This window comes from Alosa alosa, chromosome 23 (genome assembly GCF_017589495.1).
Source record: "Alosa alosa isolate M-15738 ecotype Scorff River chromosome 23, AALO_Geno_1.1, whole genome shotgun sequence".
In the NCBI taxonomy this organism is placed as follows: Eukaryota; Metazoa; Chordata; class Actinopteri; order Clupeiformes; family Clupeidae; genus Alosa; species Alosa alosa.
This window is the reverse complement of record NC_063211.1, coordinates 17227286-17253320: the sequence shown is the minus strand read 5'-3', so window position 1 is coordinate 17253320 and position 26035 is coordinate 17227286. Positions and strand designations below refer to the sequence as shown.

Below are 26035 nucleotides of genomic sequence, written 5' to 3'. Positions count from 1 at the left end.
TGAGTAACGAATAAGCAGCTGCAAGTAAGCATGCTAAACTTGACCCCCAAACAGTATTCTAACGTTAGCTTTGAGATACTGCTTGATTGCATACTGTAACTTAACTTAGTTTAGTCTCCTCAATGTACTGTGTTGTGATAAGACCTTAGCAGAGTTTACTCTAACTTTAATTCAGCAGTTTTAATGCTGCAAATTTGCGCAGCATGGTCACGATAAGCTAAGTGGATTTAATAGCTATTTAGCCCACTGTGTTCTATGCAGTGCTTCTATGTGGCAACAACAATCCTTCAACAATCGTGAATATTTTGTTAAATGCACATGCAGAGGAGGAGCAGCGGGCTTGTTACGAGAGAGAGCGGGCGGGGCGAGGAAAGGCTGTGTGAGTAAAAAGTGCAGCTCAATGAAATTATTTTATCTTCAATGAAATTATTTTATCTTATCTTTAATTTAAATAGTAGGCCTACAACATCAATGTGTCGTGGCCGGTTTTAATTTCGTGGTGCCCAGCCACAGATTAGTCAACGTATGGAAAACACTGAAGGTGTAAAATTAAAAATTATTTAGCAGCACACGTTATGCTTGACGAACCAACGCTCATATTTTGCGTCAACGTATTTTTTGCATCGACGTCATCGATTACGTCAGACGCGTTGTCCCAGCCCTATTCATGATAATTTAAATGTCGTACCATATTGTATCCGGAGCAGGGGCATGCTAAGGCAGTGGCCTAGGCCATAAGTCGATGTGTTCGGCAGTGTTGTAGGAAAGTCACTATGTCTCGAGTCCAAGTCCAGGTTCGAGTCTCCAGTGTTCAAGACGGAGTCAAGTCCAAGTCATTAAAAAAAAAAAGTCCAAGTCGAGACCAGAGTCGAGTCACTATTAAATGCAAAACGGACGACCTTCGGGCATTCATGTCTCCAGGCATTTTCCTTATTGTATTGAAAATGGCATAACGTATGACATGAAGCAGTAACATTCCATTGCACTAATATTAATACTCAAAATAATTTAGATATTAAAATCATATACCAAATAGTATTCTAATGACATATTACAATTATAGCCTAATGATGACATTACCAAAAAAAGTCCTCGTCTCAATTTCCAAGTCTGAATGGTCTGAATGTACAAATCCGAGTCCAAGATTGAGTCATTCAGTGCTCAAGTCCAAGTCAAGTCACGAGTCTCTAAATTTAGCTTATGACTCGGACTCGAGTACTACAACACTGGTGTTCGGTGATAGTTCTTTAAGAGAAGAAGCAAATGTGTTTCACTGTATCATAACTGCACACGACGCAAGCAAGCCTCAGTGACAAAATCAGTTTGATCATATTATATCAGAATGACCTAACTGGATCTGAGTGAAGCAGTGTTGTGCATGGTGATGCACTGCAACATTTTGAGCAGAACCTTTGTAAGACACCCTGGGCGACGCAAAACCTGGCACAAAGTGCGTTGTTATCCCGACACAAAGTTTATTCCTAACGTACACTCGAGTTTTTCGCCATGCCCGTCTCTTTTGTTGAGCAATGCGCCAAGAGGGTGTGGCAGTTAACAACCTAAGGAGGGGTCTAACACATGATCTAAAAATCGCTATCGCACACTACCTAAAACGCATTACGCCACTGACCAAGAGAAACCTAGTCAGAAATCCCTGGCGAGTTGTTTATATGTAATTTTAAGAGCACTTTATAAACAGTGATACATATGAATGTCAAAATATAGCCACCTGTTTCTATTCTCTTTCTCTCGCCCACATTCTGCTATATAGAACTCTGAAGTTCGCCCAAAAAAACAACAGCTGGGTATTTGCGGGATTTTGAATAATCGCACTTGTTAAACTTTTACGGTGACGAAGTCTGAAATGCAGACATTTTGACCTACACACTTTTGTCATCTGCCCTTGAGTGGGTTTTGTGATCTTCGGTATGTTAAAGGGATACCAGGCAAGCCTGAGGCTTTTTCTCTATGAAGCTCCCCCTACCGTCTGTACATGTCAATACGTGTGCGAGCCCTCGCTCGGTCTGAAGATCTTTTCCTTTTCTTTGCATCTTCCGTCAAGGGTTTTCGCTGCTTATTCGCCGGCTCTGCCATTATACACACGTTTGCAACAATCGCTAGCGTTTCGTTAGCCTGCCTCTGTGCTGGGGATGCAGGATGTAAACTGATCCTACTTCTCGCGATGTCTGAGACTTTGTGAGACTGAAGGTCGGTGGGTAGGATACACCGAACTTGCAAGTGAGATATTCTTTCTTACAGGCAGTAAGGGCGGGCGAGAGAGCCTTCATTCGCCCCGTAATGAGTCATTTAACCATATACCGACTTACGAAGATGATTAAACACGAAAACGTTGCCTGGTGTCCCTTTTAAGACGGCGAACTTTGATTTTTGCTACATGAGAGCTAACTTGAAGTGCAACTTGCAATAGGTAGTTAGCATCGGTTAGCACCTGGATAGCTTTATAATGGCAACCATGGCAGCTTTGGGTCCTTTTTGTAGGCGAATTTCAGAATTCTATTGAACAAGAAACATGACTCAATGCAACAGGATATGTAACGGATTCAGTGCTACACAACAGTCAGACACTCGCATGCAGTTAGGAAGACAAGCTGTTAGTCCGGCCCGAGGATTAGAATATTGTACGGGGAGCAGCGCTTATGTGGAAGGGCTACAGCATGTACTACAGACCTCCCCTGGGAGAGTCTCCTCCTTGTAAGAGTCGCTGCTCCATTTTTTTTTTTCCACCCTGTTCCTCCCCTTCCCTTCCTTGTTGGCCTTTTCCTAGAAGCCACTAAGCATTTCTGCCCTCAAACTCACTGCACGCGGAACCGTATTGAGGTCTGAACTTCATGCATACAATTTAATTTGTCCTCACCCCCCACGCGCCATACTGTGTAAGCAAGCAAGCAGGCAATAACCCGCAACCCCCACCCCTCCCAGATCAAATCTTTTTTTTTTTTTTTTTTTTTTTTTTTCTTGGCACACGAGGAAATGCACAAACAGTACAAAAAATTAAGGCAGGCAAAGTAACTCCCAAATCGCTGCAAAGGAGAATGCCACAAAATGTATCCCGCTCGCTTGTTTGTTTTTAAAGAGTGTAGAGTGGAGCTTGTATGGCTGGGCTTTGCTGCTCCCTCCGGTCTGCATTAGTCATCCACAACAGGAAATGCACGGCAAGAGCATGATTCATCCACTGTGAGAGAATGTATGTAATATAATATCAGCCAAGGTTCAGCCAGTGCATTATCTCTCTGTCTCTCTCTCTCTCTCTCTCTCTCTCTCTCTCTCTCTCTCTCTCTTTCATTTTGCCTCACCATCTCTTGTTCATTCACTCTCACTCTTTCTCTCTATCTTATTTTCTTTCACTTTTGCTTGCTCTCCTCCTTTGCCTTCTTTTCACCATTTGCACTCCTGTCTCTCTTCTTTGCTCTATCTCTCTCTCTCTCTCTCTCTCTCTCTCTTTTTCTCAAACCCTCACTCTCACGGTCTCTGCCTGATGACATAAGAATCAGACTAAGAATAATTTTTTAAAGGATCCTCTGCTTCATCTATTCACTGTACTCATAGCTACAGTGTAGCTATCTAAGAATACTGTTTTTTGAGATTTTCTTAATGTGTGCTTACAAAACTTATTTTGTAACATAAGCTCATTCACTGGTGTAAAAAGGATGATGTCTCACCAAACTGATTTTATGATGCTGACCTGTTGCATCTTTTTTTTCTCTTTTCACAGGGAGCATGAGGACACCCCATAATAAGCCATCATAGGGCACTGCATAGTGTTGACCCCAGCCCCCCCTCCACCCTCAATGGGTTCCCTAGGAGAGTCCACCTCAACTAGCTCAGGTTAAAACAAAATGTCGAAGCACCCTCTCGTCTGACCAGCAGCCCGTTGTGCTGAAGGGTCCCTTTAAGGACAGTCATCCCACCCCCCTCCCCCCAATCCACCCCATCTCCACATCCCCCAGTCCTAAGCCCTGCCCCCTACTCCGCCCTCCGCCCCCGACCAACCTTTCGGCCTAAACTATGTTCTTGTATGAACTGCCTCCCTGTATCTGTGTGGTTCCCTGTTCTATGAAGCGCTCTCTTTGTGTGACATTCTGAGGAACTGCTTCAGCCTCCATGGCTGTGGATGCCCGAGTCAGTTGTGGGAACTTCTGCCGGCACTCAGCGAAGTCATGAAACAACGGCAGCAGGGCGGTCAGCTTCGCCCGTGAGTCTGGCCTCAAACACCCCCCCAACTCCCTCCCCAAACCCCCCCTCACCTCACCCCCGTGTGTTGTCTCTACGTTGACGACACTTGCGTATTTTTGTGTCAAGGGGCAGAGAAAGCATAGTTGTCTAGTGCGCAAGCCTCCCCGGGTTGCCCCTGCTACCACACGCCACCTCTGCCACTGCCGCCACCTCTTCCCGAAGAAGACAAAGATGATAAGTCGTCCGAGGACACTGAAGGACGTGTGATCTCTCCCGAGGAGTCATTTGCTAAATCCCCAGAACAATGAATGGAGGGAAAGAGTGCGACGGAGGGGAGATGGAGGGGCAGCCAAGCCTGGCTCAGGTGCCCATTGGCTGGAAGCGCAAGGTGGATCCCACCGGGGTCCTTTATATAAGGTACCTCAGCGCCAGATGTCTTTCCAGAACTAATGTGGACTGAGGTTAAGATATTTGCAGTGGTTATATTTTAGCACTGTTTAATGATACCTGTCTGTTTCTCTCTTTCTCTCTCCCTCTCTCTCGCTCTTTCTCTCTGTGTGTTGTGTGTTGTGTGTGTGTGTGTGTGTGTTTTCCCCCTCAGTCCCAGTGGCTCTGTGCTGTCTAGCCTGGAGCAGGTGAAGTCCTACCTGCTGACGGATGGGACCTGTAAATGTGGTTTGGAGTGTCCCCTTATCCTCCCTAAGGTGCGATTATTCTGCCATGTGCTTTACTTTGTGCAGAGCTAATACTGCTTTTTAATGCCTACTCTGCAAAAGGTAACATGAAGCACTCGTTTGCCAAGTGTTAACTTTAACAGCTTAAGTTACCATACTTACTACATGTTAGTTGTATGTTTTCAAGTAATTAGCATTAACATATGTGTTAAAATCAGTGTAAAATATTTAATTTAAAAAAAAAGAATAGCAATGTGGTGTTTTTGATGTAAACAGCAACAGTTTTCTTTTATGTAAACAGTAACAATAACTCATATTGATGGTAAACTAAAGGGTAAATATGACTTTGGTGCACCTTACAGGAAATGTGACTCCTTTTGTCATTTTGCCACACTTTGTTTACCCTTTTAAAACACTAAATCTTAAATTATTGGTCCTGCTCTGTGAGCACCGAGGGGCTACAGCACGAGTGTTACCCATGTCAACACAAACTCTTACATTGTGTGTGTATAGGTCTTCAACTTTGACCCTGGGGCTGCGGTGAAGCAGAGGACAGCGGAGGATGTGAAGGCCGATGAGGATGTCACTAAGCTCTGCATACATAAGAGGAAGCTCATCGCCGTGGCTACTCTGCATAAAAGCATGGAGATGCCTCATCCCCCGTTAGGCCTGACTAGTCCAGGAGGGGCTACAGGTGTGTGTGTGTGTGTGTGTGTGTGCTTTCTAGAAATTGAGCACAGGTATATTTTCAGATTTGTCAGACACTTTCATCCAAAGCCATAGGGACTTGCATGGCCAGGTTTCTGACTCTGAACCTGGCTTTCTCTGGTGGCAATTCTACCTCTGCTCCACTCCATTGTAGGTCACAATGTTTAGTTGTAAATATTGTGCACAGTAGCTGCAGCACAAGTTTAAAGTACATTTTTGTGTCATAGTTAGTTAGACACATATTATGCTTTTCTATTCTTATGATTTCCTGTGAGTGATTTTAGTCATGAAAGGTCTGCAGTAGGTATTCCCAAAAGGTTGTATGTTATAAAAATAATTATTTTGACAAGTGCAAGACTGCATGAATTGCCTACTGTGAAATCACACTTAAGCTCAGATGTGAATCTGATCTATGTAAGGGATAACGGCCGCCAAGGAATTATGGAATTAATGGAGGAGGCGGAGACAAAGACCTCCCCGATGTGCAGCGGAGCCGACTTCAGTTTGTTGTCCAACTTTCTTTGGCCCTAACAGTGCTAGCGTGGACAGTTAGCTTGTTTACAGTTGATTCCCGAAGCCTGCTTCCAGGCTCAAACATCGTTCTACTATGGTTGTTATAGTTACCATTCATAAGCATTGATATGGAACGGTGATTAAACTTTTTTTACCAGACCTACTACATAGGTGCCCCATTATGTAAAATATCACCCCACCAGCCAATCAGAAAAGAGTACTTTTTCTCTACTTTGGGAAAGCCCATTCAAGTCAATGGAGCATTCTATATGCTTTGTGAAGAGCCGTGTAATAACCCTCATTAATACCCCCCTCATTGTTTCCCCAGGACCTGCAGCAGGGGGCGCTACACGTTCTGCAACCCCAAGAGCAATAAGGAATAAGTCCCACGAGGGCCTGTCCGGGCCAGGCCAGGCGTCCGACTGCAAAAACCCTTTCAAGATGATGATGGCGGCAGGTGCTCGGCCGTACCCACACCCACACCCCCAAGACATGAGTGCAGTCCACCACCACCAACTGCAACTACAACTCCAACACCAGCAGCAGCAGCAGCAGGAGCTGTATGCTGGTTACCAGAGGCAGAGGCTGGCGAGCGGCGAACCGGGGCCCAAGTCGCCCTACCGGGCTGGGGGCCACCACCATGCCGGCATGCTCAGCCCGACCTCCAGCGGCTCGCAGGTGTATGGAGACAGCCCACTGTCCCCAAGGACTGATCCCCTGGGCAGCCCGGACGCCTTTGCCCGGGCGGGGGCCAACCCTTGTGCTTTCCAGGGGGGCAGCAGCCCCATCCCCATCCACGGGGGGAACAGCCGGACGCCCCTGTCGCCGCCGGGAGTCATGCTCCACGGCTCGCCCGCTTCGCAGGCGTCCTGCGTCATGGCGGGAAGGACTAACACACCCCTCTCACCCCCTAATGTCAACAAGAGCCCCATCATGAAGAAACCCATGTGCAACTTCCCCCCTGGCATGGACATGCCTCGAGCAGTATTTCACCATGGGAAGGGCCAGCCCGCGCCCCACCCTCCCCCCACACCCCCTGCCATGCCCTCGGCCTGCATCCTCCAGAAGAAGCCGCTGAGCTCCGAGAAGGACCCCCTGGGGATCTTGGACCCCATCCCAAGCAAGCCGGTCAATCCCAACCCCATGGCCAACCCCAACTCCGGCTTCCCTCCTGGCGTCCACTCTCAGGTACCAATGATGAATGTAAACATCCCTCCTGCCATCGTCCCATTGCCGAGCAACCTCCCGTTGCCCACGGTGAAGCCCGGGCCGGTCGGCCACGGCGGCCACCTGCAGAGGACTCAGCCAACGTCGGCGGCGGCCACCTCCATCTCCCCGTCCCCCGTCACCTCCCCGGTGCACATGGCCGCTCCTCCGCCGCACGGCCGCCTGGAATCGTCGCCACAGCGCTCTCGCTCATCCTCCACCTCGTCCGATCACGGGAGCTTCGCCATGCCCTCGGGGCCCCAGGTGCCCTGTGGCAGCATAAAGGTCCCTCCTCGCTCACCCAGGTCCTCTCTGGGCTCCCCCCGGCCAGCCATGCCTTCCAGCCCTTCCTCGGCCAAGCCGGACGCTCTGCACCAATACAAAGACATGCCCAACCAGCTGCTGGCAGGCATGGGCAATTCCCTTGGCGCCCAGCACAACCCCATGTTCCCCCCTCCCACCTCAGTGGCCAGTGCTAGTTGTGGTACAAGTAGTGGCAGTGGCGGAAGTGGTGCAGCTGGTGGTAGTGGTGGGGGTAACACCCAGAAGAACCACCCAGGCCTTCTGGGAATGCCCCTCAACCAGATCCTCAACCAGCATAACGCAGCCTCCTTCCCAGCCAGTAGCCTTCTGTCAGCGGCAGCCAAAGCACAGCTAGCGAATCAAAACAAAATGGGTGGCGGCAGTGGAGGTGGGGCGGGCATGGGCAGCAATGGCGGTGGTGCAGGCGGAGGTACGGGTGGCGGCGGTGGGCATCCTTGCGGCAAGGGAGTGGATGGGCACAGCACTTTAAACCCAATGCTCCCCCCTCCCAACTCGGCCATGCTGCTCAACTCCGTGGGCGGCGAGAGCGGGCAGAGTGGCCGCGCCGCCCTGAGAGACAAGCTGATGGCGCAGCAAAGGGACCCACTCCGCAAGCGCAAGCAGCCCGGCGGTGGTGGTGGTGGTAGCGGTGGCGGCAGCAGCAGCAGCAGCGCCGGGTCCAGTCACCACGACAGCATGGTCTTCAGCATGCTCAAGCCCGAGATGGCCGGCCACCCACGCATGCCCAGTGGCCCCCCTCCCCCGCCTGAACAGATGAGGAAAGCGCCGTCGCGGCTCGCTGGCTTGCCCCCTAACACCTCCATGGCCCAGCTGCTCCAGTCCATGAGCTCCCAGAACTCGCACATGGTCCAGAACGTCAGGATGGGCCCCGGGCCTGGCTTAGGACCTGGACCTGGACCCGGACCGGCTCAGATGCACTTTGGCGACGGGGTGATGTCGGGCGGGCCAGGCCACCAGAACCTGCAGGCACAGCAGAGGCTCCATGGCCCGGGTGACGGCATGCGCTGCCCCAGCATGAGTGTCCCGGGCCAGGGCCCCCAGATGCCCTACAGTGGCGGGATGATGAACCAGATTCAAGCCTCGGCTATGGGGGGCGGCGGCGGCCCCATGGGGCAAGGCGGCCAGCACCCCATGAATAACCCTTCAATGAACCACCTGAGCGCTCACCCACAGCAACTGTCTTACCTACAGCATCAACAGCAGCAGCAGCAACAGGGACATCCCCTCAGCCATGGACGTGCAAATGTCTCAGGGATGATGCTAAGCAGCAACGATGGAAGCTGTGGCCAGGCCATCTCTGAGCCAGGTAAGCGAGGCTGTCGTCTCACCCAGGGAGCTCTACACCATGGGGGTCTCAAATATCTTCTATCTACCCCTGAACAGTCTAATGGCACTTTATCTTTGGGGTACTGTAAATAACATAACTTTCACTACTACATGTGGTAGACGACTAACGTATACCAGATAGCTTTCTTGTAACAAAAGGCTACTTTTTGTGTTTGTGTGCTTCTGGTCCAAAGCTTTTATACTGTATCTGTTGTGAGATCCAGGCCCAGAGTTAGGAAGCCATTTGACTTGGGCAGTCAGCCAAATATTTGCATAGAGGAATTTCCAAAGTTATGTCTCATATGCCGCAGCAATAGCTTTGACTGGCTCGCTTTGCTTTCCAATCAGTTTAATTGCTTTGTAGTTAGTCAGATCTACTCTATATGAAGAATGGCTTCCGGCAGCCTTCCAGGATGATGAATTCCAGTGCTTTTCTTCACCATGTTGATAAACATTTGCTCTCCCATACTTTATGCAGGATGCAGGAGAATCCTTTCTGGTTGGAATACAGAGTAGTATTATGATATCTTGGTTGTTTTTCGTAGGAAGTAGGAGGTTTGTCCTTCAGTGTTTTCCCTTGGTGTGACTCATCCTCTTTGGTTTTAATGTGTCCACTGCGTTTAGATTTGGACTCGAGATAAGATTATATTTCCTTTCATTGCGCTTGCCTGAATCACCAGTGCCTCTTGGCTATGTAATATGTCCAAGATTCCATGCATACATTATCTACTGTAGTGAAACCACTTGCCCCAAGGACTAACTTTCTTGGAAATCCAGAGGAGACTCTGATGCTATTTTCTCAACGGATCGTCTTGAGGGGCCTTTTTCCTGGATGTTTCCCCCTATCTTTTCAGTTTACCAAACAGTGTGAATTTGTCTTAGAAGTAGAACCTTCTCTTCTAGAGCAAGCTTATTTAAATGTAATGTTACATTCGTGAGTCAGTACAAATGCTAACTATTTTGATGAGAAGGAACTGCCCTGCCATCCATCCAAAATGAAAACTATCATTGGAGGATGCAGCAGATGACAAGCCTTCCACTAAAAGCTTGAGAATCTGTAGCCCTGCATAAGGATAGCACAGATAGCCTAACCAGCACTTTCATGGTTGTTGCACTACTTCTGGTAACCTGCTACAGTAGTGTATCAATCACAGCTAATGCTTACATTGTGTATGTTAATGTGAACCAGCCTCACAATGATGAGGTTGTGCTTATGCATCAGAGTAGCTCACGAATTGATTCGGTCACAATACTTGCGAAAATGATATCAAGATACAGCGATTCTGCAATACTCAGTACATTGATAGAAAATGAACTATGATTCATCACTGTATCTGTGTAACTGCAGAAGAAAACAATACCCTTAAGAATACCTCTAAATGGGCAAAAAATAAATATTAATACTTGACCCTGCCATATCAATAATGTATATCTGCTAATACAATATTACTATTCAATACTATTAAAGGAGAATTCCGGCCATTTTTCACATAGATCTCTATTTATCGAAGTCACAGAGTACAGTCGGTACGGGGGGAAAAAACGATGATTATTATTATGCCCCCAGAGTGTAGCACTATAGCTGCCTGGCTGCTCTAGCTGTTGTCTGCAGCAACTCGAGCTAGGTAGCACCAATATTTTTTGTACCAACAGTACTCCGTGACCTTTAGAAACAGAGATTTATGTGAAAAATGGCCGGGATTCTCCTTTAATATTCAATATTTTGTCCCAACCCTTTTATACATGAGCTAATACATTGAAATGGTAAAAAGGGATGGTTTTAGGGTTTGACAATGAGTCGAAATTTAACCGATGCTGCCATATTTAATCTCTTACCAGTCATTTATTGCAGTAAATTAGCTGTCAGGTTTGTTGCAATCAACATGCAAAATCCTTCATTTTGAATTGCATCATCATTTTGCATCATCACTATCATTTTATATAATGTTGAAATTATAATTATAAATCTGTGAAATTATTGTGCCATATTTACACATTTTGCCTTAGCCTGGTATCTCCGTACCCATTCGTTTCGTGAATAGTATTATCCCGTGTACTCAATAGGCGGACTCCGGTCCGCATCCGGACCCAAACAACATTAAATACGGGCCGTCACCTAATCGCTATGCTGATTTACTGAGACTACCTACACTAAATTTTCCGCAAACGATTGTATGATTCCGCATCGTTTTGGTGGAGAGTTAGGACATCACAGCAACTGTAAAGGCAATGTCAGGCTACTGGCGGCATGCGCTAGCTGTCTAGCACTCGGTGGATGGTAATCTCTCATGATTGTTTGCGAGTTGCATTGCATAGACGTAGACATTCAAACTGAACGATTGACATTTTTCCTTCTGAAAGTGTGAAAATGGCTCACTCAAAACTGGCCAACAGCAAGAAAAAATCGTTGATTGTGAAAACCGAGGCCTGGCTGGCAGCATCAAATGCGTCAATCACACAATGAGACTCAGGGCCGAGCATAACGTGTTATTTTTTATTTTTTAAATTGCTTTAATCGTGAGCTGCCAAAGTTTTTATTTTATATCACTTGTGCTGTTATCAACGATTGTCTTTGGGTGCTATTATTATGACCCTCTGATTGTCCTGATCTGATGCACCCTTTCTTACCCTCAAACTGCTACAGACACTTCTTAGTAGGCTTTTGCCTGGTCCTCCTGCTGAAGGCATGGAGATAATAAAGAGCCACATAGTTCTGAATGGCTGGTGGTCACTTCTCCCATTATAACACCACATTGTTTTGTGTAGTTTGAGACTTCTATGGATTTACAGTACCGGCTTTTTTTGCCGTTCTGTAGCCTACTTTAAAAAAAAATCTTCCGGACCTTGGAGTAAATGGAAATTTGATGGACCTTTCAGGTTTACTGTACATTTGAGTACCCCTGCTGTAATGGGTGTATCATTGGTCCAGCCTAACCAATTGCATTGATAAGTGATTCCTAACGTTACTTTCCACTTTACCAGCACTAACCTTTGCAAAATCTCACACACACACACACACACACATTGGCAGTAAGGAAGCAATGTATTTAGCTTTGCTGCATAAATTTACACATTCCTTTGGCTGCAATTCTTTGATGGTTACTGCAACCGTTTTATTGCTTCTTCCTTTAGCTCTCCCACTGCTTTTGATTTTGAAACTAACGTCATCCCGTCGGGTCGCTGATTGGTTTGCCATCCTGGTGGCTAAGGGAAGCGTTGGTTTGCCATCCTGGTGGCTGAGGGAAGCATTGGTGCATTGGGAGTTGCCAGACTTTTAATCTCGAAAAGAAAATGAGCTGAAATACAGGCAGAGGGACCCATGTTAACATTCCCTAATGCCTAGCCCTGATGATATTCTCATTTGGATGAAGGTAGCTTAATCTGTGTGCCTGGTCTATTGAGTCTTTTGGCTAGTGGAATCAACCAACTGAGGTACATGCACACTTTAAGTTACATCTCACTAGGTCACTATGGATAAGGATGGTCAGTGTAGACTACATTGTGTTCTCTGCTGTATATTGCGTCCTGCTATGGTTGTGTGTAATAAGACAAGTGAAGTGTAACCTGACCGTTAATCCGATCATATGCTAGTCCATTTAGGGAGAACTTACCCTAAAATATTCCCAATGGAGCTTAACTTTTTGGTGGAGTCCAGTCGGACTGAAGCAGGGGAAACTACTGGTAAGCCTATTCTGCAGGCAAAATGGCAGCTTGTGGATTCAGTGGGTTTTTTGTTGTTTGTTTTATCAGGGCATGTACTGTGAGTATGTAACTGTCTACAACATGTTGCCCATCATTGGTTCACTAATTTTAGGGCTGATCGGTGTGTGTGATTCAAGGAAAGGCTATTCTAGCCAGTGTGTGGCTTTCAGTCCACCACGGTCCCGGCTACAGGGCACTACATCTGACCCCCCGCCACCCCCTTCCTTGCTCCTCCCACCACCATCACCAGCCCCCACCCCCGGCCTGTTAAATCATGTCCCACAACCCCCAGCGGCCAGGGAGCCCGAATCAAGCCTCGGACAGCGCCACCAATCATCCTGCAGTTCCCATGGCAACCTGCTCGGCAACTAGCAGCCATCAGTACATCATATGTGGAGTCCGCGCTGGGCGAACCCTCACAGACGGCCACAACAGAAATGGAGAGAGAGAGAGAGAGGAGGGAGAGAGTGAATGAGAGAAGAGGAGAGGAAAGGAGGAGAGGGGTTGAAGGGACAAGGGGGCTCAGTGGGCTGTCCAGTAATGCAGCAGCTGCTGGGTCTGCTGGCCAGCACTCGGCTTAGTCACTGCCTGGGCCAAGAGCCACACACACACACACACACACACACAGGTTTTACTGACAACCTTACAGTGTAAATATACCTAAGAGACACATGTTACTGACAACTTCCTAGTCCTACCTTACACACACACACACACACATTGCTGACAGCCTTATACCATACCTAAATCATACATAGGAACACACACACTCAAAAAATTCTGCACACTTGCCTGAATCACGTCCAAATATATGTTTTAAATATTTTTTTTAATCATTTTTTCGCTGCTGCTTGCATCCAGAACAGTTCAAACTGCCAAAAAAAAATTACGTTTTGTCTGTAGTTTGTGTGCTTGGGGCAGTCAATCTCCTGATCTTAGTGCATTTCCCCTGAGCAGCAGGCGCTCTCCTCTGATGTGACATTTCCTTGGTGGAGTGTCTGGAATGCGTGTTGGGCTCAGTCCAGCAGCTCCCCTGCGATAGTTGTTATTGCTCCATGTTAAATTTGTTTGTTTGTTTGCGGGTGTTGGCTGGGCTTCAGTCACAAAGAGTCTCCTGTGGACATCTCCAGAGATTTGTAAATGTTGTCTTGGGTGACATTTTCAAAGAGGTGCTGCACTGTGAGGCTCACGTTGCGGTCTTACAAGTTAAAGCACCACTAAGGAGTTGTGGTCAAAAGCTGATGTGGTAACTGTCTAAAAGGCATGTACCAAAACCGTTGTAGCACCAACAGCAGTTAGCACTGACTAAATAATGTGTTGCTAGAATGCTAACTGGTGACATCATACTGTAGCTTTCTTGCATTTTCATTGGATGGTCATAAAAATTTAGCCAGTCTCCAAAAATGACCACACAGTTTTGCTTTAAAATTCCAATCACTAATGTCATTGGAGTGTGAACCTTCAGTATTGTGCTTAGGGCTGGGCGATATACCCAATATATCACAGTTTGCTGTACGGGAGATGCATTAAAGTGTTATATCGCAAATATCAAGTATTTCACGTTAACAATCACACTCACCAACCAATCCTGAACAATCTATTCAGATGAGGGTGTGACGTTTAGGTGTAGTAGACGGGAAGAAGTGCACTTTCTGTTCAAAAGCAGCAGTAGCATTTCTATCTATGGTAGCATAGGCTAGTGTTGTTCAACAATGAGCTAGGTTAATAGATGAAAGCAGTTCTGATTTGGTTACACGAAACAAAATGGCAAGGGTTCTTTAAAGTTACAACGATATCTGTGTCTGTCTATGTGCATGTCTGTTTCAAAACAACGACACATCTCACTCTCCACACATGCATTTCTCGTGCTAAATGTTCATCTATGCTTCCCTCCAGATTGATTTTTAAATTAAATCTATTAGTGATGCACTGATATTGAAAGTCTGGACCGATACCGATATTTAGAATTTCACTTTGGCCGATAACGATACCGATAGTTTTATTGACATTTTTTTGATACACCTTTGCTGGCAAAAAAGTATTCAAAATACATTTCAAATTTTTTCAAGAAAATTAAAAGCCCTTTCAAGAGGGCTTAAAATTCAAGAGGGCTTAAAATTAATTTTTCAAAATGGGGGGAATTCTCCTCTCAGGTTCTTCATGTAGGGGGGATTTACACAATTTGGTGTGGGGGGTGTCATCAGTAATATTGAATACTGTAGTGTGGTCGTTCACACCAGTGGTGGCCATCCTAGATTCTGCTTGACTCTCCACACAAACACACATGGAAAATGATGGCTTGTGTCATATGTTTCTATTTCATATATTTGGAAATTCATATAAAGTGTATTTCTAATAATGTATAGTATTTTATAATCTGCATAATTACTAGTAGCTAAACATATTTAGTCATTTGAATACTTCATATTGATTTTTAAACTATTACAATTAGGCATATCTTTAAAGTGGAAATGAAGCAGTCAAATAAAACAGATGTCTATAGCACTAGTTAAATATTTAAATATACCATAAATACAAATAAAGTCAGAAATATGACCCGTTATTCAGAATAAAGCACAAACAAGTTGCATTAATTTCAGTTGTGCGCTGCCATCTTTGTTTTCAAAAAATGATGACGTCACAAGAATGGTTGGTACAACATTCTATGCTGTTTACACAGCGGCTGTCATAGACTCACAGTTAGCTTACTGCCTCAACAAAATGGATATGGACGAATGGGATAGACCCACCAATGAGGACAGGCATCCAATTGCCTATGCTTTTGAGCCAGTAAGAGCAGTGGGAGTTTTAGTGCCCCCCACAGAGCCTGACTATGGAGGAGAAATAGATGATCGAGAGAGAGGTGTATCTGAGCGCACAGAAAACCATCGGTGGTGCTTATGTGGGGGGTTGGGTCTCTATGTTCACTGACATGGCAAACATGGAGAGTGCCTGCTGCTAGGAAATGAACCTGGGACATCTCATCCAAAATAACAGATATATCAAGTCCAATCCTACATGCCAAATGCTATCATTAAAGCGAGACGTTGGAGGTCGCAATGCGGTCGCTGAGGGACATCTGAGCCGAAACACTGGAACGCCCAAAAAAACGCAGTTAACCAACTAACACACTCTTGATAGGTTGTGCGGAGGGGGTAGGCTAGGGGACTACACTGATCACCTGAGACTACACTAATTTTTACACCCATACTCAGTTGTTCTGCAATGTATTATCATGGTAGAAGCTGCGATACAGTACTAGCATAGCACAACATAACAAGCACATACTGTAACTAGCATAGCATGAACCCTAAAATCTATGGTTGCTACAAGCGGCACATCCGTGCATTTATTTACTTAAAGTGAACAGCTTGTTATTTTATGTCAGCTTACATAAACAAATAAAAACTCAGACGCCTAGCCTACAGTCCATAAACAACGTCTACCCACAAAACCATGCCTGTCACAATCACAGACCTAGGCTACTACAGAGTAGCCTACACAAGTCAGATGTAGGCTAGCGTACCCACAACAGGTTCTCACCAGGTTCGCAAGTCTGTGCAAATAGTTTCCACTACTACTTGAGCGAAACAAATGCAATCATCGATACTACTCAATCACAAAAAGAAACATCTTACTCACACATGAGAAGTTCGCTCACCCGAGTTTATTCACCAATTCATCAACGATGCAACTGCATTTTCAGGTCGCGGTAATCCACAAGTTGTGCGAGAACATCCAAACACATTATTGCAACTGAAATTAAATCTAATTAAGTACTGTCTCTGATAGGCCTACAGGCTACATTACAGCGGCCCTTGTCCTTGTACAAACACAAAAACAAACATCAACATAATTTGCGTAGGCATATTGAAATAAAGTGAACGTCCGCCAATGGATAAAACATACACGAACAAACACTAAGCATTCTAATGACGTAGCGCCTGCATTTTTAAAACATGGCCGCGCCCTAGTGGCGAAAGTCGTTATTGACATGTCATTTTCCAGTGAAACTACTTGAATATCGGGTTTAATGAAAATCCATGTATCTTCAAAAATTAAAAAGCAACCAAAAAGTGTCACAGTTCTCACTGCTTCATTTCCACTTTAATGTGGTGTGTAGGTCTAATTGAGTGCACATTGGTGATGTATAGGTGTAATTGAGTGCCTGTCACTTTAAGAAATCCCCAATTCTGTAGTAAACTTTAGGCCCTGGAGAGAGAAGAAAAGAACTTTAATCTCGTATATCCCTCTGCTACTGCTTATGAAAAGTTTTCAGATCTTCACTCTTAAAATAGGTCGCCAACGCTTATCATCGATTTAGTCATGGCCAGCAAATTTGAAAATATCGGCCACTAATATCGGCCGTTTCGCAAATTGCCAATGGCAGCAAAAAAGGCCCATATCGGCCGATACCGATAGCCTGCCGATATATCGGTGCATCCCTAAAATCTATGAGATCTGCACATTGAGGCAAATTAGGCTACTGTCTGAGTGCTTGACTGTCTCAAAACGAAAATGCAACCGTGTCTTATTTATCAACCAACAACCGAACGACTAATTAAGGAAGCACACACCACCCTTCTATCCGATGTAAACCATCATCATTCATATGGAGACATATCAGTGACTAGGGATGTAACGATTACTGGTATAATGGTAAACCGCGATAAAAATGTTGACTATAATAATTACCATTTTCATTTCAAATATCATGATTATCACTCTTGATTACCGCGGTGTGGAAACTGTGTGTTTAATCCTTCCCAGCTTCATCCGAGCCTGCTTTTGACACACAGTAGGCCTGGTACAATGGAACAAAACTGGTACCCTACTGACTCTGTTGTCTAATTGATGGTTTTAACTACGATTCGGATTAGGCTACACCTGATTTTAAAAGGCGGAACTTTTTCACCGCAAAACGTGCACTGTATCATGTATCCACTCTGCGTCTTTTTATGTTTGCGTCCACAGTAAATCCATTCCACTCACGTTATGAGGAGAATACAGTAGCCTAAAGTTTTATTTTGAACGCTTACTTTGGTCTCACTCATTGCATCCAAATAACAGCAATAGCAAACTCCAAGTAATGGTAGGGTAAGTTAAGCTATGAGCGCACAGCCAATTAAACATGAAGAAAAAAGTGAACGGGACACTTTTTGAAACTATTTCAGCTTGTGTAGGCCTATCAGTGCTTTCTGAACATATTGAACACACTTTTAGAAATATCGTGATAATACCGAAAACCGTGATAATTTTGGTCACTAAAACCGTGAGGTTAAATTTTCATACCGTTACATCCCGATCAGTGACCGATTAAAACAAGCTTAAATTATTTGGAAAGTTAACTAAAGCCATGAAGCCATGCAAAAGAGAAGTGAGTTAGGCAGAGCTTTCTTTAGCCTTTCAAAGAAGGCAGGGAAAGAAGAAGAGAGAATGATAAAGCCTAATAACAGTCCGTTATGAATGCTCTGCAAATAGGCTAAAATAAATCAATTGATGTACCCTATTTAGAAAAAGAAATACGCTATATCCATCGGTGTATAGATTTTGTGGCCATATAGCGTATTTCTTTTTCTGCAACTGTTTAAAACTGTGTAAGACCGTAGAGCTGTATGTTGGCAGTGTGCTTTCCATCAGACTGTCCATAAAAATTGTGTTTTTTGCTGAGTCAGGATTTCTCTGCTTTCTGACTGACGTGCCACCGATTCTACTGCCCGAGTTGCTGAGTCATCTTTCACATAAAGCTAGAATGCTAGTATCTCACAGATTAAAAAAGAAAATCAAAGGCACCTTGCCTCTTCCTTGTGAGTGTTCCACCATTGTCTGTCACCATCATGGCAGTGCTTGATTGCTTCTTGCTGAGATTTGGCAGACAGGAGATATTGATGTTTAATCTCTGGGTGGCAGATTTAGATGTCAATCAAACAGATTTCTACACATATTTTGAAGGTTTAAGCTCTACTACAGGAGCGATGTGTAAATAGTGGGAATTCTGTAAGATGTTTTTTAATGGGCTGAAGTGGAAACACAGGCTCAGTTGTGCTTGCCTAATATGGTGGGAGCTGTGGACGCCTGCGCTGTTCATAGATTAAGCTATTGTCACAGATGCGTTCACAAAGGCGGCCGCCCTATTGGTGGAAGGGCCTGGCAGTGTTTGGACATCCTTTATTCTGAGAGAAAAGACTCTCACCAAGCCATCTGGAGGACGCAGAGGCCAGAGGACACTAGAGCGCCCTCTGTCTCCCACATACTGGTACTACATCAAACCATATGAACCCAAACTCTCACTCTGGGGTACGATTCTGAAAAGGACAGTTGCTGACTGTGTTAGCAGTTTACATGGTTGGAGTTATGCTGTTGTGTTTCCAAAGTGTTTCCAAAAAACCATAACTCGAACTATTGAGGTGCAATTTGCATAGTGTGATGCACTGTTAAGCGACACAGGTGTTTCTCAAAACCATATTTCTAACAGAAATTCACAAACACTGTTGTTGTTGTCGTGTAGTTAGAACTACAGATCCCGACCTGTGGTTGAAGCATAGTTGCGGGGATCTTCATGTCTTAAGACGTTACTGATGTCAGTCATTTGTGTTCAGATTAATAATTATTAATGCATTCAGGTTAGTGGTTGATATTTTAAAATTTCTAACCACCATACAATCGTATTTATAATTGCCTAAAAATACATGATTTACTTGCAGCAACGTACACACCTGCAGACAGCAATGCAAGATGTACACATTTATAATATTTCAGTAGACTTTGACATTGGTAATCATTTCGCTGACTAAAGCTTTCCTTCAAGCTGGATTCAAACTCATCAGACAGGCTAATAATAATAATAATAATAATAATAATAATAATAAGCTTTATTTGTATAGCACCTTTAATACACAGAATGCAATGTACTATGTACCTAGTACCATGCCACCTTCATGGAGGCAGAGGAGACATCATGCGCCTTAGCCCAGCCCAGCCCAGCCCACTGAGCTGACAGAAAGCTTGAAAAAAGAAGACATTTCTTTTTCTTTTTTTATGTCTGGTCAGGTGTATGTAATATTCACTGGCTTTAAGTTTTCTTCTGTCTGTTCCAACCCCTCACCCCCACCCCTTTCTCCACCGTTTCCCCAGGTGACGGGTCGTCTATGAACTGCATGCCCAACCCCCAGATGAGTGGCCTGCAGGCTCACGTCAACACCTCCAGCCACATGTACCCTCCACAGGCCACGCTCCAGCAGCAGCATGCCCAGCAGCAGTCTCTCCACCCTGGGCTGCAGAGCATGCACGGGGGCCCCCCCGCCTTCCAGGGCCAGCACGTGTACCAGGAGAACCTCTACATGGACGGCTCCTCATCCAACTCCATGGCTTGCCTTTACCAGAACTATCAGGTGAGTTAGAGATGGATGGTTTCTTGGAAATCCCCCCCACCACCATGAATCTCAACAGACAGTGCAATCATGGCTTCATCCAATTCTATAGCTTGCCTCTAAAGCAGTCAATAAAGTTTGAATCCAGTTGTCAGTCCGATTTGATTCCAATTGTTAGTATAGTGTGAATCCAGATTTAATGCAGTGTATGCTATTACACCTGGCTGTGATGTTTGTGATGTATGTATGTGTGTGTGTGTGTGTGTGTGTGTGTGTGACTGCATTGTTTTATCTGAGTGCCTGACAACGCCTGTATGTCCCCTCAGCAGCCCCACCCCCAGATGAGCTCTCAGCCCCTCAGCTCTCTCCCTGAGGAGGACCCTGGGATGCAGCACTCTCTGCAGCAGCAGTACCAGGCTGCCCATCACCACCACCAACAGCAGCAGCAACATCTACAACAGCAGCACCACCAACAACAACAACAACAACAACAACAACAGCACCACCAACAACAACAGCAACAGCAACACCACCATCAGCAGGCGCTGAGAGACATGAAGGCTCAGAACCACGAGTCCATGAGTTCCGCTGGGACAAGCGGCGGTGGTGGTAATGGCGGTCCGGAGTCGGTAGACGCCATCTACCGAGCGGTGGTGGACGCGGCCAGCAAGGGCGTGCACGTAACCATCACCACGGCGACGGCGGGCGGCGGCACGCAGGCCAGCCCCGTGACGGTGCTGAGCGCCATGAGTGCATTCACCGCCTCTATCGGCGAGCCACACGGGCCCGCGGGCCTCCAGCAGCACCACCCCGGCAACGTCAACGCTGCCGCCGCAGCCGCCATGCACGGCCAGCAGGGGGAGCCCTCCGTCACTGCCAACCCCACCACACGAGGCCCCGGCGCTCGGCAACCCCGGCCCGGCCGTCCGCGCAAGAACTCGGAGCAGGGTCGGAGTCCCCCTGAGGCGGCCGACGTGGTGCCCCACGAGTACTTCCGTTCTCCGTCGGGCGGTAGCGGGGGCGGCGGAACTCCCAGAGGCCAGTGGGATGGGCTGGACACGGTCGGACAGACGCAGTGGCAGGGGGAGGAGGAGGAGGGGCGGGGGAGGAGTTCTTAGAGTGCTCCACTCACGTACGCAGCAGCCCTGCCCAGCCGCCCTCAGCCATTGCTGATGGCGGGCCTCACGACGTGGGTCTCCAATCAGGACCGATCGTCCGCCTCTTACTTGGAAGAGAGCTTCCGCTTCAGCGGAGGAGGAGGTGGTCAACGCACGCCAATCAACTTCAAGGAGCGGCTGGAGCAGACGGTGGAGCGCTGCGCTCACATGAACGGCGGCGGCGGTCCCCCGGTCCCGACCGGTCGCGTCGTCTACAGCGACCCGCTCGGCCCCCCGCGCCACGAGCTGACGGGGGACGACCAGTCGCCCAGCTCCTCCACCAGCCTCGAGGGTCCCCTGGCCAAGGACTACGGGCACTACAACGGGCACTACAACGGGCACTGCGCGCCCAGCCCGTCGGACACGCGCAGCCTGAGCAGCGAGGAGGAGCTGCGCCACCCGGACTCTCCGGCTCCGGAACTGCTGCACTACCGCCAGCGGGCCTTCAGCATGGGCGAGCTGGTCTGGAGCCAGATCAAGGGCTTCCCGCCGTGGCCCGCTAAGCTGGCGGGGGCTGAAGAGCAGCTGCACAAGCCCACCATGCAGATGTCCGAGCCGGGCAAGGTGAGATGCCAGACCGCCTTGTCCTCTTCCCTATCGCTAGAGCCCCTTTCACACACAAGGTAAAACCCAGGTTTCTAGTTGTAAATTAACAATTCGGTTGTTAAGTCCTACGTCATGGGCCCAACAGCTTTTTCACAGTTTTTTTTTTTTTAACACATATTGTGTAAGAAATACACAGAGATGTGTTAAAAACAACGCAAGTTGTGTGGTTTTCTACACATTCGTTTTAAGAGTGTAATGTTCTCTTCGTGCACTAGTTGAAGCTAAAAGACAAGCTGTTCTAACGTTATATTAGCTATCTAACCATAAGTTCTCTGAGTAATTCGCCTCGATTGACAGTGATTAATAGCAAACTTAGCAGAGAATGTACTAGTTACAATTTCGGCCTGGTTCATGATGCTACCAACTGCAGGAGCACGCACACACACACGGATCTCAAAACTGATTGAGTGGCCTGTGCACAGATGGGAGGGGCGTGTCGAGTGCGGGGCTTAAAGAAGTGGCGTTAATCAGTGCTCTGTATCTGCGTTGAAATTGTATGTACCGGTATTTCAAAAAACCCTATATCTTCACAGAATGTGGCAAAATAATTGTTTTTTTCTTGATTATACTATTTTTGTGATTGAAAAATAGCCGAAATTGAAATTCGATTAATTGCACAGCCCTAATGACAGTATTAATCATTATACTGGCCTGGACAAGGTGGGACCTAATGATATAATGATGCTATGTTGAAATATGTATGTTTGCCCTGCAACGAGGATAATATTTGGTCCCTGTCTTTCAAATTAGGGGCCCTAATGTTAATCATAATACTATATTATAATCATATTTTGACCAGGGAGAGACTGGCACTTCTTTTCCCATCTTTTTCATGATTGTTACTGCTGGTATTGCTAAATCTATACTTTAACATTTTTTATACATTAAGGGGATTCAAATGCAGCTAAGTTCTCCCCTCTATATAGCTATCAAAATTCTCCCACTATCTATCTAGTGTCTAAAAGTAAAAAAAAAAAAAAAAAAAAGCTCAGTCTCCAGTCCTGTATCTGTAAAATAGAGAGAGAGATATCAGGCCATGCTGAAGCAGACTTGGAAAATGAGTATCTCTAGATTACTGTGCCAAAAGGTGGGAGTTCTGAAGAACAAGATGCAGCCAAACTGGCCACATAATTACAAGAGTCCCCCATTGATGGGGAGGAAGATGAGCGGAAAGACTGGCATTTTTGATCATTATGAAACTCCTACTTCCGGACATCCATGCCGATGGGCACATCTGAAGTAGTGGGGTTTTGTCCCTTTAGTTCTTAAAATACCTCCCTAGTTAAGTAGGCTGCAGTTCAGTCTTACGCAACACATGATAAAATGTGTTTTATTTTTTTATTTTTTGGGGGGTCCATCTGTAAAATCAATTGTTTGTACAAGATATGAAATGTATTGCAATGCATGATGTAGGGATTTTTGTATAGCCTTATTCTGTTCAGTATAATAATCTCTGCATAATATCTTATTTCACTCTCATTTCTAAGGTGGAACCTGAGAAACTAAAAACACTAACGCAAGACCTGGAAGCTTTGGAGAGGGTTGCCAAGATGAATAGAAAGTAAGTCCTCTGCACTTAACCACAGACACACACACACTCTCTCTTTCTCACACACACACACACACATACACACATAAGGTACTTAGTTACTCAACATCATTGCTGCCTATCTGACTGCTCTGCCTGTGATCCCAGCTGCATGATCCTCCTGTTTCTGTGCCCTTAAAGAAGCCCTTTGGTTCCTCCAAACCTCTCTAGCTTCCTTTGGGGCCAGTGGCACCAGCAGGCTGTGTGTCCTGTGATAATGATGTTACATAACACCCCCTCATACTCGTGGCATGACCCACTAGCTACCCGCCAGAGGAGGCCTGTCCATTGAGGAAAAAGGAGAACCACCCTGCCTAAACGGTCAAAGAGAAATTAAATGTAAAGGATTGAATACATTGAACTAACTGGCTTTTTTTTTTTTTTTTTTTTTTTAAAGCCATCACTGAAATTTGTCAGTCGTGAAAGTGCCCTCTATAGTAATTGAAAATGACACAGTGGATTTGGGGAGAATGTATTGAGATGCCGGACTTCCAGTTTGACTCATGGCGGAGTACTGTAGGTTGCAAACTCAAGGCGGAGTGGTTGCAGAGGAAAACTCTTGAAATCCGTACATGCTACCTGATTATTAAAAGTATAAGTATATATACTCTTTTGATCCCGTGAGAAATTTGGTCTCTGCATTTATCCCAATCCGTGAATTAGTGAAACACACTCAGCACACAGTGAACACACAGTGAGGTGAAGCACTAATCCCGGCACAGTAAACTGCCTGCAACAACAGCGGCGCTCGGGGAGCAGTGAGGGGTTAGGTGCCTTGCTCAAGGGCACTTCAGCCGTGCCTACTGGTCGGCAACCCTCCGGTTACAAGTCCGAAGCTCTAACCAGTAGGCCATGGCTACCCCTTGCATTAGTGTGTGCGTGTGCATGTGCGTGTGCGCGTCTCTGGTGTATGTATGTCAGTACCGAGTGCTTATCTGAAACCTGCAGTATGTGTGTGTGTGCATGTATTCTTGCATACGTGTGTGTGTCTGTCTGTGTCTCCACTGTGTAAGTCTGAAGCCTGTGGTATGCCTCTAAACTGTGGTGACAGATTCATTGCCTGCTCCAAAAAATTGAATTGCATACATTACTCTGTCATTCACTGTCAGTGAAGGCTACTTGTCAGCATTGAGAGGGCCACACATCCATCTTCCCAGAACTCGTAAAGCCACCATGTGCCAGCAGCTATGGGCCAACATGTTCTCAAGGTCATGTTACAGTGGACTTTCAGTGACTGAACCTTATACACAGTGATGAACATGCATGTAGTATATTAGAAGTTAAACCAAAGTTGTTTTCATTCGGTGCTTAGCACTGTGTAGTATGTGGTAGGTTATTATATGAATTGCCTGTGTGAGTCGGTGTTTCTGTGGTGGCCATCAGTGTTTCAGTACGTGTGATTTTTTATGTTGTACAAAATAATTATTTTCGAAAGTAATTATTTGTTGTGTCAGATTATTGTGTGGTTAAAGATGTACACCTTAAGCCATCCTTACACCAGAAGATTATTGAAATATTGTAGTATTTTGAGTAAAGCTTGAATAGGGGGCATTAGTTAAAACACTCCAGCCTTTCAGGAATCTTTCTTAAATCTTTTCTAAGTCTTCTGATGTATGGGTAGCATTAACTGTAGCCAGTGATTGGTGATCTGAATGTGTTGTACTTTTCTGCTCAGATCTGGGAAGCTGAATAATCATTTGGAAGCTGCTATCCAGGAGGCCATGAGTGAGCTGGACAAGATAAGCACTGTGAGTATGGCAGGATGGCTATGGTTATAGGGCCTACGTGCACGAAAGGCTCTCTGTGCACTCGTTTGTTTCCGGTGGAGCCAGGTGTGTTTGAACCTGCCTCTATTGTTAATGCAGTTAGTGTCTACATGGACCCGGTTGGGTGTTGCACTAGGGAATCAGCATGTTACGACAGAGAAGGATGTACTGTATGTGTGTGTGTTGAATTTTTATTATTGGGCAAACAAGATATTCAGTGTTGCAGTGAAGATGTAAAGAGCAGAATATAACAGAAAACACCATTATAAGCTCAATAATAACAATGTTAACACACACATAAATACTCAGCCTTTCGTGCACGTAGTCTATCGACATTGACTGATACACTGCCATCTGGTGGACAGAACATATAGAACTTAAGTTTGCCAATACCAATATCGAATATATATATAAGTTTGGCAATACCAATATCGAATATATATATTCGATATATATTCGAATTTCAATATCGATTATCGAATATAATATTAAAAATCAAACAAACTTCGAATAGGATTTTTAGGCAAAAGTCAAATCCCTATAATATTCAGTATTCATTATTGAATGCTTATAGCTGGAAATGATGTTTTTCCCCATCATACTATTTTTTAAAGCTGACTTACCTGCGAGCATGTAAATGGGCTACAGGTTATCTACAGGAATAGCATGTGCTAGCACTGCACTAAACACTTAAAATCAAACGCAGCTTCAACCGGAAACAGAAAACCGGATTCGAGTGCCATGGCAACGCCCATGTTTGGTTCTTGAATAAGGTGGATAGTGTGGATATTGCTGGGTCTGGTTTTGAATTAATTTTGAAATGTTTGACCATGTGGCAAGCTTTGTTATTGTGGTGTGTTTGTGTAAATGCAGCATGTCAAGTAACGCATGGTGACACATC

At 45.7% G+C, this 26035-nt stretch overlaps 1 protein-coding gene across 1 annotated transcript in view; it reads left to right on the top strand.

Moving 5' to 3' along the window:
* Positions 1-26035, top strand: part of LOC125288317 (methyl-CpG-binding domain protein 5-like) — a 31974-nt gene that overhangs the window by 1660 nt on the left and 4279 nt on the right. Inside the window, 10 exon segments of the mRNA XM_048234583.1 lie at positions 3734-4611; positions 4796-4898; positions 5382-5562; positions 6418-8925; positions 19782-20038; positions 20344-21067; positions 21070-21221; positions 21223-21738; positions 23268-23341; positions 25044-25116. Coding sequence (XP_048090540.1) covers positions 4499-4611; positions 4796-4898; positions 5382-5562; positions 6418-8925; positions 19782-20038; positions 20344-21067; positions 21070-21221; positions 21223-21738; positions 23268-23341; positions 25044-25116 — 4701 coding nt within the window. The 5' untranslated portion in view covers positions 3734-4498.